The following is a 15,113-nucleotide window of genomic DNA, read 5'->3' on the forward strand; positions in this document are numbered from 1 at the left end:
CTGTCAACACCCGGCAGACCGTGAGTTGTTCTGTGATCCCAAGGTACTTAATTAAGGACTTGAAGACATTGGTCTAGAGTCTAGACTGAGTCTTGAGTCTGTCCCAGCCCACATCTGATTTATACTGTTTGGCGGTAATGGCTTTACTGATCTCTACTCCTTAGCTTTTCATGGCCCCCTAACCATTGCCATGACAACATGATCATAACTGTTCCTGTTGTTCACCTTGTACCTAGTGGCACATAGGTCTGCAAGTTTCCTTGCTGTTTCTGTAGCAGGGTATATTTTTACAGGTAGGGTTTACTAGCCCTTCCCCATTAACGTGCTCGAGGCACCACCTCGAAAACAGGACCCTCATTCTACGACCCTTCTGAAAGACGGGTGCAGCTCCAACTGAGATGTCCTGTCCCAGGATTTAAACCGGGGTCTTCAAGTTACCAACCAATTGGAACCAGGAGCTCAACTGTGAGGCTGCTACCATTTGAGCTACAGGGACGTTAGCCTGATCATAACTGTAACCCTCAAAGTACATTTTTAAAATGAAAGGCACAAACACGGTCATATGCAAACTAGTGGTTTATCTTGTTCAGTAACATTATCTCCAAATAACATCCACCATTTCCACATCACAACTTTACAAAATAGTTCTGCCATTTAGCAACCACATCATACAATTTCCTGAACAAAACATTGCATATCTCCCCTCTCACAATACACAGCTTTATAAAGTCTATCTTTAAGAAATATCAACAGATTTAATAAGCTCTATTTTCAAAACTATGACTCTGGGATATGAATATAACAGTAATATTTGGGGTTATATAGTCCTTTTTCATCACGTACCATCATTTTGTTTACAATGTATTGGGTTCTAGCAAAGAAGCAACTTTGTTGAACATTTCTTTGATTGTTATAGCTATCACTGGGAAATGACATCAAGTCTATGGGTTATACATTTGAATAAATTGACGCACTATATTCTCTGTACACATTTGCCCCATTATTGAATAACTTCATCTTTGATTTGTTAACTAGTTCACTACCAGTAAAAGTACAGCTACACATTATTGCCATGGCAGGTATACAAATATGATTCAATTGACTAGAGTAATAGAACTCTAGATACTGATCCAAAGTCATTAACACACACCTACTATACCTGGCATACAGCCAAGACAGATTAGACCAATCTCTACGCCATTAAATAGTGGTCCCTAATGGAAACTACACTTAGGTATCCTATAAAATAAAGTTTCAACCTATTTTGCATTGATGATCTGCTACATTCTTCATTACAATATTCTTTAAGGCTAAGTTTCACTAATAAGAGGCGAATATTTCTCGTCTTTGGCCTACTCAAAGGATCTCCTACAGTTGCATGACTGTATAAAAATAGATGGTGCTTCTTTGCCACAACGATGCCCTAAAGACTACAAGTATTACAGTGATCTAGAGCCCCACAGACTTCATACGTACCTTCCCTTCAGTGAAGCTACTTGTGAAATATCAGTGACAGCCCTATTGTCCCAGCACCAGCCACAGTATACCCACATTCTTCACATCTAAAGTTAAAGATGGCATCTTCATCCTTCACTGACAATATCGATTCTAAATCACACTTGAGAGTAGCCATGTTATACACAGTAAACACAAACCTTCTCTGGGCAAGGACATAAACCTAAAACCTGAATATGCATATCAAGCATGAATATGATACACAGTAGTAGGCTACTAGTAGCAGTATAGGCTAATAAATGCCTACACACATATACAGCTTCTGTAACTAGTTATTAGTTGATACATTGTACAATGTACTTCTCATATGATGAATAACAAGATATGTGTTCAGACGTATGCAGCATGTGTTTCACTACTGAAAGGTTCAGTTCTGGGACACAGATTTCCTTCAGTGCAGCCTTCTTACATATCTACTATTGCAGACTTCTTGTCACCTAAATGCCACATTTGCACAACTGTGGACTTGGCTGGACTACACTGAACCCACAAATATTTGATCTTTGCTCAGTTCCAGTGCAGTATAGGGATGGACAGGACCTACCTAGTCCTGCTGCACCTTTGATCCATTCACAACCTGAAAACTTCATGAACTTGCAGCAACCTTAGGGAAACAGCAAGACAACTGACCCTGCGAACTGTTAGTTCGTTGTTAAAATGGCTCACAAAGCTGGGATCCAGCCCACTGGTAAGTTACTTTCCAAGCAATGTATTTCTAATGTTGAAAAAAAGATGACATTTTACATTTTGTGGTAGACTTTGTTTCTGTACTATAAAAAAACCTAACAGCTAAGCATTGCCGTTAATTTGCTATTGATTATGTATGTATTGCATGCCGATTAATTATTGTATATGGACCTGAATCTTTTGTCCATTACTTAAGGTGGGATAAAAACAGTGGGCATAACGCAGATTTCCTTACAAGACAAAAAACATGATGGGCAAAGAAGTATGTATCCTCTTCTGCAATAAAAAAAAAAAAAACAAAACAAAGAAAAAAAGAAGAAAACATAACAAAACATAACACCATTCCTTCCATCCCAAATAATTGCACACATTAATTTAAAATCTACAAGAGTGTGGACAGTAAGCCCACTAAAAATCATCATCTATATAAACAAGTTTATCATTTGTTGGTGCCTAGGTTGGCAACAGTCCAATCCACTTTACCAATCAGGAGAACCACCATAGTCACTGACTAGGGATGAGCATGTGTAGGGTAGGAAACTGGAAAGGGTAGGCTGCTGGAAAAGTGACTCAAAATGAATGTACCTTAGCACAATACTAGTGGACAAGAGGTAGGGTTTTGGTGATGAAGATATTGCTAGCCTGTTAGTCTATGGTGACTAACAACCTGACTGAATATTTGAAGCAGGGGTGCCCCATTGTCGTTTGTGGGGGGCCTGTGGAGGGGTGGTTCAGTAGCTGTAGGATCAGGGGTTGGCAGCTGCAGGTGGAGGGACCTGTTGTGGCTGTTGCTGGAACTGTGGTGGGATCTGTGGGAGACCAGGTGGAGCCAGCAGACCAATCCTCTGCTTCTGTTTCCTCTGCTCCGTCATCTGGAAAGATAGAGACGACAAAGAGTAAAAAAGAAGTCAGAAGCTTGAAACCGCATTAAGAAAACCAGACACCCGTATGTTGCACTCAAATGGAATCCTCAGGGGAAACAAAAGAGAGGCAGGCCTCTAGGGACCTGGAGAAAAACTGTAGAGGGAGAGATGAAGGATGCAAGAAAGACATGGCACGAAGTCAGATGGATGGCCCAAGACAGAAAGGGCTGGAGAGAGTTCGTTGGCGCCTTATGCTCCAACGGGAGCGAAGAGGATTAAGTAAGTAAAGGAGCTTGAAACATTGCACTGTTTTCAGGCTGCCCAAGAGCTTTAATCTGTCTCTTTGAAAATTTCAAAGCTATTACGACAAAGCTACACTGATGGTCTATTCAGACAGTGGTTGTTTAAAGGTATTGAGTGATAACGCAATTAAGTATGCTGATTTCCGTGAGGTGCAAAAATGGGGAAAATGGCCAGAAAACTTTATTTGCCAATTGCCATGGCAGCAAGGAGTTTTGATATAAAAGAAAGGTATTCTGAGTGGTTGTGGACCAAGTACTATCACTGTGTAAAATGAGCCAAAGCGATTTTTTTTACCCCTGAAACCATTGTTCGATCCTTGCAGACTTTTGCTCTTAATTCTTACCAAGGCTTTGAATTGAAGGACAGCATCAGACAGAACACAGCAGACATTTTCATGGTGAACTTTAGAGTGTTATCTCTTTTGGCCAGCTGCCTTTGTTGATCAGCAGGTGTCTTGTCTCACAGTCATCACATATAGTACATTGAGCTATCTGTGAGAGTGTGGGACAGTTTCTAGTACCGAAAATGCAGAAATGTTCGCGGTGGTTTTATGTTTGCGGTTTTTGCGGTTAACTCTTCAGCACAAACTTAAAACCACCACAAAACTTTTTGCCCACCTATGACTGTAGCGTTACAATTGTTTCAAACGGGAACACTCCTTTTTCTCCATACAACGAAATAAAAACCACGCAAACTTGAATGCATTTACAGTACCTTTTAGCTATTAGAAAGACATGTAATGAACAATCCCCCAAACACCTCGCTGTATTTTAAAGATGTTGGTGGATGGGGCCTGAGGTTATCAGAACATGACACCCTGGCTTGTCTGGTAGCTCCCTCCATGTAAACTCTGGCGTGCTTATCAAGAACCAACTCATGGGAATGCAAACTTTACAGCTGCACTTTGCTTTATACTTTATGGGCAACCCAGCACTGTGATATATACCTACCTTTTAAAAGTGGGATGGGTGTTTTCGCTGTTTCTACATGCATGACATCTTACACTTGTCAGTGACATATTTCTACCTCCCACACCCATATGCTGTATGACCTTTTACGAGTTTACCACTTTTGGGTTATACCACTTTCATCATCAACTTTGCTCCACAATTTTTATCTTTTATCTCTAACTTTTCATCATCGACAAAATCACACCCACTCCTTCCATGTAAAAATCAACTCATGCGGATTATACTGATCTAAATGATGGAGTATCTTACAGATAGTTTACCAGATTTGGTACCCGGCCTCAATTGGGTTGTAGTTTTTAGGGCTCTGTTGGTATCAGCATCTGGACCTTATCACATTTGCGACAGGGTTATTTCCAGCAGGAAGCCTGCTCTACTGCAGGGTAGCCCCAGGCAGGGGCAAACTTCCTGATGAGTCTAGTTAATCATTCCTGGTACAGTCACACTTGGCAATGACCCACTCTGACCCACAATCCTGCTCTATCTTCCCCATCTCTCCTGCTGCTTTCTATCAACACTTAACCACCAAGTAACGCTGACATGGCTAACCTCTACTCTCCACCGAATGCCTGTTTTGGCACTCAAAACTACATGACAATACTGTATCTTAAAGAGGGTCTGCATGCCCTTTTTCGTGAAGCGTTACGAGCGATTTTAATTCACCGTTAATCGTTACCGGCCGCCTGAATTTACCGTTAAGCGTTATCGGTATATTACTCGTGAAGCGTTACTGGTCGTTTTAATTCCTCGTTAAGCGTTATTTGTCATCCTGAATTCAACGTTAAGCGTTATTGAGTAATTCCTCGTTACGCAGGAAAAAGCATTTCCTCCAGGGAGCACACGGCTCCGGCAAAAATATGTCGGTAGGGCGCCCCCCACAAAATTTCAAGCTGAAACACTTCTATTTTTCACTCTACCAGCAAAGTTTTCTCCTCAAAATTCAGGAAATTAAGTGTTTCGCGGTTCAAGATTTCAAAATGTTCCCCGGGTGCATGCCAGGCCTCCGTCGAAAAATATTGTCAGAAGGGCGTCGCCCCCCAAACTCAAGCTGAAACTCGTCTGTATTTTTTTCACAAACAGAGACATCATTTAACTTAACTTAAATTACCAGTAATATTTGCCCATCAAAATGCAAGAAATAGCGGTGTCAAGAATTTTGCCCGGGAGCATGTCGCAGCTCCGGCGAGGTCTGGAGGGCGTGACGCCCCTCAAAAATCAAGCTGAAACTCTTCAGGAAAATCCCCCCCCCCTCAGAATGCAGGAAGTAGCGTTTCAGAGGGTCAAGATTTCAAAATTTTCATCGCGCCTTCGCCGCTCGTCATTGTGATCATGAAATTTCCTGTCGCCGCCGAATTTACTTTAAAGCGTTCGGAGCAGGCGTGCGAGAATGGCATAGCGTACTAGGTCTCCTGCCACAACATCAGGACGACTCGTGGCAAAAAAACGTCGTCTTCAGGGGTATCTCATGTTCTAAAAATGCTGAATTTACCGTTAAGCGTTATCGGCCGGCCTGAATTTACCGTTAAGCATTATCGGCTGGTCTGAATTTACCGTTAAGCGTTGCCAGGACCCCCCCCATGCAGACCCTCCTTAAAGGCCCTCTATGTAACTTTAGGTGAAAACAGAAAGTGAAAACATTTACGATAAGATTTATTCATAACAATATTTTCAATTATGGCACCCAAAAACTACATAGAGGGCCTTTAACCTGGTTGGAGCACAGCTTTTTCTCAAATGCTTCCTTCAAAACTGTTGTCTGTAGTCAATCACATCTTGACCTCTGCTTCTTGAGGCTTCTAAAGTTTTTGAAGTAGCTAGAAAAGTTCCAGGAAGGAAGGCTAAGCCGAAGGTTATGGCAGTGATGCCAGGTATGTGATCTGTAATCTTTCAGATTCATAGCATATAACAAGTGTTGAATTACTAGTAATAAGTTCTTGGTAGAAAAATAGAAAGTAAGTACAGTATCTTTGTTGAAAAAATTGACACCAGTGGGATTCTGCCAATATGGAACAAACAACTACCAACAGTGCTAATTTAATTAGTGACCATAACCCCAACTTTGTAGGTGGTAAAGCGAATTTGTTCTGCTCCACACCTCTGTCACAGTCTGTACACCAGACAGGCTCATTTCTGCTGACACTGGCCGGACAAACACTTCATCATGGTCACCACAGGGCAGAGGGCAGATACCAGGATGACATATACTTCCCAGGACACTTCTGGATTGAATAAGATCTCCTCCACAAAACTAACACCAGATCATAAAGGGTTAGATCACTGTGCCTGTTATGGCATATCAAAAGTCTTATTGCACCAAATGAATGAGTACATCCACCCATTTTACAAAGAAAACAGCTATAGAGTTTTATCATAAGGACACGGTTATAATAATATCAGGTGTATAAATGAAAGCTGACACTGACCATAGCAGTTAGTCTGCCTTGATCTTCAAGGCCAGGCTGAAGTACAGACCTGGCGGCCCTGCTATGACAGCAGGTGTTAATTTTCAGAGGAGACAACCTGCTGTACTTGGTGGGAGCCACCCCAGCACACCTGGAGGGTGCTTATTTTCATTCTCGACCATTGCCAGATGCTGCATGTCAAGGGTGACAAGCCAATTAATCCCGGAGAAGAAGCATGCAGTAAACTTGATGTTTCCACCCTAATGAACTACCAAGGGGCTTGTTAAAACTGTTGAAATATGAAGATCAAAAGGTTTTATTCTTCATGAGAGTCAAGAAAAAAAGCAAGGGTCAAAAAACATTGCACCAGTATTGAGTTGGGTATCATCAGCTTGTAGCAGCTGCCTAGATTAACTATAGCCTGGGTGCTACCCTTTTTAGCTTTAGTCCACTCTCTCTGTCGCTCCTGGCTTGGTAAAATTTCAATACATTTTTTTGTTTGTTTCTTCTTATTCTAAAGTTGACAAAATATCCAACCAAGGACTGCATCTTGAAGTCTTGTCAACAGGTCTTCAAGACCAAAGCAGACTTCCCACTCAAATGAAATATTTAGGCATGTCACACAACTTTTAGAACAAAATTTTCCCCACTGCCCCTCTTTTAGGGACTTCACAGAGAGCATTACTCATGTTTGTACTGGCAAGAGCACCCTCCCTCCCAGCCTGACCTTGGTGACCCTTTGATGGTCATTACATCCCCACATGTGCTCCTGGTACAGATCCTCACAGCTAGATAGACACTGATGAGTTTATAGGGTCATGTGCCCAGCAAGAAGGGAACAGGAGAGGATTAAACATGTAAAACCAGTAGAAAATCCCCCAGATGTTCATCATAAAACACTTCTGAAGTTTTAGACAAGATAATGTCGCAGGTGTAAACATCAATCCTATGCAAAATTTGTGATCTAGCATCCTTTATGATGTTTTACAGGCAAAAAGATGGGCAGCTTTAAGAAATATTTTATTGGATCTCCCATACTCTCATTTACTTTATGTTCTGTTTGGTGAGCCAAAGTAAACCTTGCTGTGGGGTAGAGTTGTCTATGAAGTCATGCCAACTTTACTGGCAGTAATTCAGGGTGTCCAGGGAACACCACAACATAAACAGTCTGGCAGACACATTGGTAGGCTGGAGGAGGGGATGACTGAGAGGGGGTGGAGGAAGAGGATGGGCAGGGAAGTGAGGTGAGAGAGTAGTGTACCTAGACTAGTCTGGGCCAGTGAGGGTGAGCAGAAGTAACCTTGAGGAAGTGAATGCAACAATCAGCTTTCATCTCAAAGCAATGAAGGAAAAAACGACAATGTTGTCACCAAGATGATGATGGGGAGAAATGATGGAACATAAGGTGCTAAATTCTTAAAGATGTAAAATTAAAAAAAAAGAAATTACTTTATCTTGAAAGATTACATTCTCATCGTATGTGGCCATTTTTCAAGAGTTCAACTTCAAGGGAAAATCAATTAAGATATGCTGACTAATGTAGTGTGGTTATTGCATTGTAGGCTTTGTCAACACATATGTTGTTAGAAGCGTTGGTTCCCGCTGATGCAGCACCTGCCTACATATGGTGAATGGTGCAACACTAAACCACTTAGCAGGACTTGTTTGTTTGAAGGGCACAGCCTTTAGATCAAGGTCAGACTGCAGAAGTCCTCAGGAAGAACACCTGCTGGTGCTGTCAATCATCTCAGGACTGGTCAAATGGGTATAACATGTCCAGGGCATGCCTTCTGAACAATACAAGCAACGCTTTGCTTTTGGTCAGATGAAAGAAATCTTCAAAGCTAAAACAAATCTTCAAAGTCAAGGAGACATAGCTCACACATTTCAGACAGCATATGGGACTTGAGAACATTTTTTCCTACTGGCTGAACTTCAAGGTGAATATTACATTTCCAGGCCTTTAAAGTCTGTAAATCACTTAGCAATGTTTGACACGGTAAGGGCCATATTATGATTACCGGCATTATTTATTGAAGCCTCTGACATTGACAAACAAGGTCACATACCAGGGGGCTGAAATTGACCTTGACCATGGTCTTTTCAAGACCTACCCACATACATGTACTAAATATCATCGTAATCCATCCTGAGGCTCTTGAGTTATATGCTAACTAAAAAAATCGGGAAACACACACAGATACACACACAGACAGACAAACACGCCAAAAACTATACCAGTCCTCCATTTTCATGTCAGTAGTGAAAAGCGTGAGAGTAGAATGTCCTGACCTGATCCCTGAGTTCTGTCAGCTGTGTGGACAGGGTGGTGACCAGTTTGGTGGTGGCCTCGAGCTGTGCCTGCAGATTCTGCCGCTCACTCTGCTCACTGTCGCCCTCGTCTACAGCCAGAGACATGGCACGCATCCGCGGGAACCAGTCCAGGTCTTTGTCCTGGGAAGGATAGCAGAGACAAGTGATACTTCTCTCATCTGGTAAGTTAGATACTGGTAATGCCGTATGATACTATACATAAATACAGGGTGTTACAGGTTATACTCATTTATCGTTAACTTCTGCTTCCACAGTGCTGTTTCCTTATATTTCAATTGATTTTATTTCAGTTTGTTTTAATATTGCGTTCCATTTCACACTTACGGTTCCTTCCATTTCGTTCCATTCGCATTTTCTGTACACCTTAAATACAGTGGACAGTAACCTATTACAAAAGTAACATGCACAGAGTTTCATATTTTTCATCTTACCTTGACCATGAGGTACACGTAGCTCTCAGGTCCTGTGAATTCGGTGGGATCCTTGACTTTGACCAGCACGATGAAGAACAGGTAATGCCACATGTTGTGTTCCTCCTTGATATGCTCATCAAACGACACAGACTTGTTGTCAAAAGCTGCTCTGTTCAGACCTAAAGAAGGAGAACATTCCAATAACAGTCACACAGATGAAAACAACATGGACGAGAGTGTGTCAATTCCTTAAAAAGACATCAAAGATTTCATACCTCTGTGAAATATTTTTATTTTCTTGCGAATTCCTTGTTTCATTCAATTGTGAATTTCTTGCTGATTCTGTCAGATGCATTTTCTCACTGGCTCTCATAAGGCAACAGACATGCATATAGCAGGAAATGCAAGATTTTTAGGTGCCCTAAGCGATTGCAGGGGGAAAACTTGAAATATTCTGGGGAAAACAATTCTGTTTGGTGAAGTTGAAATTGACATTTACTTCCCCATATTAGCACATCTGCATCATTATTTCATACTTTGGGCGTTTAAAAATAGCACAGAAGCAAGCCACAAAAGGAGTATTTCATTTATTGGGTCCCCCAAAAAATCAGCCCAGAATCCAGCCGTAAACGTTTTCTGTCGACAATTTTCGGTAACTTCCGGTCGTGTGACGTCACAATGCCAAGCACATTGAGCCATGACCACGTGATTATTTCTTCGGAAGCGTTCGGGACTTATCGGTCAGAATCGTGCATGTTCCGAAGATTTGAAATGATGGCTGGCCTCCAAGTGCTCAGATATTCAATGAGTTCCCACCACACAACGACATTGCATTTTTGCTCCATGATGGTCGATATGCGATGGGATAGTGTTATCTAAACTTACTATGGATAGAAATCAGAAAAAGATTGATTTTGAATATGTGACTTTCAGTGCCCTAGTATTGCTTAGGGCACCTTTAACGTCCTGTCAGTGTCCAGCCACTCCACTACATTTAAATAACAACAGACACACAAGCAAACAAACAGACACACTGAAAACAAACCTCCGTACATGGAGGTCATAATCCCAAGAATTATTGATTCTTTCTTATCTTACCACAGATGAAACAAGTGTTCTTCAGGATTTCTTCCTTCTGCTGCTTCTCGCTCCTCAGGTCAGCGAAGGTGTCGATGATGATACCGAAGATGAGGTTCAGCAGGATGATGATGATGACGAAGAAGAAGAGCAGGTCATACATCACACGGAACACAAACAGCGACTCCTGTGGGGGGGAAGAATTATAAGTGAGGTTTTATAAAGAATCTGACTTCTTGACACAAGCAAACAAATCAATGACTACTCTGAGTTAATTTTCATCAGAGTGTAACATTGGGGTTCAAGTGCCTCCAACTGACCAGTCTAACTGGTCTAGACCTTTTAGCCTAGTGGTTAAGGCATGCGGCCTGTGGACTGGCGAGCCGGGGTTCGATCCCCGGGAGCCAGGAGTCTGTTTCTACTCGACTAGTCTAACTGGTCTAGACATTTTGGCCTTAGTAGTGGTTAAGGCCTGTGGACTGGCGGGCCCGGGTTTGATCCCCGGGAGCCAGGAGACTGTTCTACTTGCTTCTCGTTTCAAGAGCATCAAATGCTGTCAAAGCAACGAATAGCTGTCTTAGCAACAAATAATGTCTGCAATATTGCTGTCCCATTGGTGATAACTCTTAATTGACGTGCAATTCACTGAACTGTTTAAGGATATCAATATGGCAACAGACATTAGTCACATTATAGTAAAATCTCTGGCTAATTCTGTTTACCTTGCTGGAAGGGTTCCTGAGTACATCCCCGATGCCTCCCCCGTTCCTCAGGCCCTGGTTCAGGGTGGTGATGATGCACATGATGAGGGTGTCACAGGCACGCTCCTTCTCATCACCACCCCCCTCCTCCACCACTGGCAGCACCACGTCCGTAGCATTCTCTGTAGAACACCACAATTGTCTTCATGAATCATCTATTTCCAACAGAACTCTTTTTTTTCAAGGTTAGATAAAGGTTTGGTAAGAAGCCTACCTGTGTTATTGGAACCAAACATAGCTGCCATGGGCGAGTCTGCACCCTCACAGTTGCCCTCCTGTGTGCACATCATGCCTCCTCCAGCAAGAGCTGAGAACAGTGCAGAGGAAGCAACTTTAGGATGAAGCATGGCAGAGAGAAGGGGAAATGGAGGGGAAACAGGATAGTGGTGTTCTATTATTATCATCATTATCAAATCATTGTGTACGTTAGTGACCTTATTTGTATATATGCGTAGTTTTCAACATTGTAATTGTATGTGCTGTGTCAGACACCCAAAATCAGCCACGCTGCCTGGGTGGTCTTGTATTGCCGTTGCAATTTGAATAAAATAAAAATAAAATAAAAAGTGGTGTGCCCCTTTGTTTAGCCCTTATCTGTAAATGTTTCTCTAACAGATATGATGATTACATGATTAACAAGGTCTGAATAAGAACAATTAAATCACTTAAAATAGAGTATGATAGGTAGACTTCTTTCTGTGTCTGAGGAGAGCCACACCTTGTGCACGTTAAAGATCCAACCACACCTATCAAAAAGAGTAGGGATCCTTCCTGGTGTGAGTGGATCAAACCTAACAGTCTGGTCTTACGCAGCTTAAGCTTGTACTTTCCGTACAAAACTGGTGCATTATGCCTGAAGGTGGTTTACCGGTTATGCAAAACGATGAAATCCTAATGTACATTCACATGTATTTGCATTACAGAAAAGATACGGTGACTTATAAAACATTCTTGGGTTTATGTACACACCTGGCATCAGGTGAGGTGCGGGATCGACGTCCACTAGGAAGTCATCCTCGAAGAACAGGTAGCCGATGATGGAGAACAGGTAGATGAGGATGACGGCCAACACTGCCGTGAGGACAATGGACCGTCCGTTCCTTGTGACTGATCGGATCACGTTCAATAGGGTTTCTTCTCTGTACACCACATCCAGTAGCTGGAAATATGGCAACAAATGTTTACAAGTTATTGATGAGTATATACTTAAAGATGTTACATCAATCCACTGGCCACTTGTACTATATATATACAGGTAGAAGAAGAGAGTATAGAGAAATTTGTCCCTACAACTAAACCATACCCTTTCACAATCAATTAGCTGTAAGGAGTTTTTATCAAGGAAAATGGTTGCATTATCACATAAAGCTGTTGGAAACTCAGAGGGTATACTGTCAATTTTCTCACAGTCCAATACATGCCTATAATGTTATTTTTCACAAGCGAGTTTCTGTTGTAACAAGCGCCTCCAACTGACCAGTCTAACTGGTCTAGACCTTTTAGCCTAGTGGTTAAGGAGTGCGGCCTGTGATCTGGCTGCCCGGTTTCGGTGCGGGTCCGAATCCCGGTGGCCAGGAGACTGTTCTACTCGCTTCTTTGTTTCACTGTTGACTTACCAGGACTGAGTAGAAGAACTCGTGCATGGTGAGGCCCAGCACACAGAGGATGAGGTAGGCCACGTAGTACCACAGCTCCACATCCCCCATGATGGCCTGTAGGTTCTTAGTGAAGGTTCCTCTGTTACCCAGCAGGCTGACCAAGAATACTGCCTTGTTTATCACCTGGTAAAACACAGCAACAACACAAAGGCATAAACAGGTAGTAGGGCAACAATTTCACCTCCCAGAAGGAAGAATTTCATGTAGTACCGTGTGTCATACTATCATACTATCATAGTCATACTATCTTCCAAAATGTCATACTATCTTCCAAAGTCATACTATCTTCCAAAGATGTCCACAATGACCATCCCCCCTCCAATTTTAGGGTGACTACCAAACTTCTAAAATCAAGCTACAGAATCCATGTTGGCAATGAAATACTTGTAAGAGAAACATTTTCATATACAGTTGCCAAAACATAAAAACTTTTATGTCAACCTTAAGAACTCTTAAGTGTACATCTTGTTTCTATTTTGTAAATTTGGTAGTTTAACAGCTGTCGTTATTTCATTGAAAACTTTAATCATGATATAATGAATAATGAAAACTACCCTGGAAATTTCCAATCAAAGGGTATGCTCTACAGTACTTAATTAACATGTGAAGCAGTATAAACAGAGAGTGAAGCAAATTGTTTCTATCCAAAATCTGTGGGTGTGTAGACAACAAAGCTGAAGACTAGCTAATCCTATACAGCAGCCTAGTACTGGTCTAACTACATGTAGAGGAGGATTAACTCTGCAGCTAGTGCACAGCTACAGCCAACACGGAGAGCAAGGAGACACCATTTACCATGAAGCACATAGTCCCCACCTGATGGTACCCAATGTTCAGGAGGGGGGAAGTGTGGGGGGTGCAGAAAGGGGGTTTGATTTGGGGTGAGAAAAGTGAGAGAGAATACAAATATACATGTGCATCATCAGCTCTGACATACATCACTGCAATAAACACAGCAAGATCACTCCTGCAAGGAAAGATGCTATTAAACACACTGACTAACTGCTTAGCACATAAGCTTGGATACACTACTAGTGAGCAGTTAGTCCCACAGCTATTGACAACCTAAAGATTTTAGCTTCTTTCTAAGTCGTATCTAACAATAAATTCTGTAATTTAACCTGACTACGAGCAGCCTAACAAGACAATTTTCCTAACACTCTAACACTAGACATACACTAGTTAATAATTGCATCAAGGCAGCATAAAACACTGTAATCAGAGCATGGCAGGAATTTTTGTGCCCACTCACATTTGCACAACCAATCAACCACAGGGTCGGTTCCAGCCCTACACTGAATATCAGCCTGAGTATGGTGGAGGCCACCAGCGTCCGTATCCCCGAGGCTTTCGGCAGGGTGATGACTGTTGCCAAGGAAACCAGCATGGCAGTCCACACCAGGCCGGAGAGCCGCGGGTCAAGTTCTACAAAACACAAGTAGTTGGATCCATTGTCAGGAAGTTTTTATTGCAAAACAGTGATATCGTTATAACCATATAAGTCTCCACAAGTTCACTAATGTATGAGACTTAGTAGACATAATACAATACAAAATGTATACGATTTCAATCACTTATTCTGTCCATAAGGATAATAGACATACATGTAGTAACAGTTCAATTGAAAATCATACTTCAAAAGCGTCTTAAATTGGAGATAAGGGATTATAGTTTTCAAGTTTATAGCTTTAAAGAAAACACATTATAGAAGAATACATGATCGAAACCTACTCTAACAAACACATGCACGCACGTACTCACACACACACACACACACACACATATACATGTACATACACATGCACATGCACTCACGTACACAGACAAACATATATCACACATACACCTGAGACATGTTCATATCTTTGCCTTACCTCCTGTTCCTCCTGAGAAAGGGAAGAAGAAGGCGATGAGGAGGTTGATGAGCACTGCCAGGTTGAAGGAGATAGCGCTCCACAGGGACATGTGTGCGCTGATCCAGTACAGGGTGGGATTGGCTGGAACACACCAAACACTCTCATCGGCTGATTTGAACAACACAACTCAAAGATACCATCTTAATTGGCTAACTCAAACAGTGAAATCTTTACCATCAGCCCTATTGGTTCTTATGAATATGAATAGCCACCCAA

The 15,113-nt window shown here is 41.9% G+C and overlaps 1 protein-coding gene across 4 annotated transcripts in view; it reads right to left on the reverse strand.

Annotated features, from left to right (window-relative positions):
- Positions 1 to 561: 561 nt before the first annotated feature.
- The window catches only part of LOC136435356 (inositol 1,4,5-trisphosphate receptor-like), a 95,882-nt gene continuing 81,330 nt past the window's right edge, over positions 562 to 15,113 (reverse strand). For 3 of the 4 annotated variants that reach the window (XM_066428792.1, XM_066428791.1, XM_066428793.1), the window contains 10 exons: positions 14,856 to 14,978; positions 14,234 to 14,406; positions 12,940 to 13,104; positions 12,293 to 12,482; positions 11,538 to 11,630; positions 11,285 to 11,445; positions 10,584 to 10,749; positions 9,504 to 9,664; positions 9,031 to 9,192; positions 562 to 3,074 (listed from right to left, as the gene is read on the reverse strand). In XM_066428792.1, the coding sequence (XP_066284889.1) occupies positions 2,949 to 3,074; positions 9,031 to 9,192; positions 9,504 to 9,664; positions 10,584 to 10,749; positions 11,285 to 11,445; positions 11,538 to 11,630; positions 12,293 to 12,482; positions 12,940 to 13,104; positions 14,234 to 14,406; positions 14,856 to 14,978 (1,520 nt within the window). In that variant the 3' untranslated portion in view covers positions 562 to 2,948. Of the gene's footprint in view, positions 3,075 to 9,030; positions 9,193 to 9,503; positions 9,665 to 10,583; positions 10,750 to 11,284; positions 11,446 to 11,537; positions 11,631 to 12,292; positions 12,483 to 12,939; positions 13,105 to 13,776; positions 13,798 to 14,233; positions 14,407 to 14,855; positions 14,979 to 15,113 lie in introns of all 4 variants that reach the window. The other variant, XM_066428790.1, reaches the window with a different exon arrangement.

This window comes from Branchiostoma lanceolatum, chromosome 5 (assembly GCF_035083965.1).
Source record: "Branchiostoma lanceolatum isolate klBraLanc5 chromosome 5, klBraLanc5.hap2, whole genome shotgun sequence".
NCBI classification, from domain to species: Eukaryota; Metazoa; Chordata; class Leptocardii; order Amphioxiformes; family Branchiostomatidae; genus Branchiostoma; species Branchiostoma lanceolatum.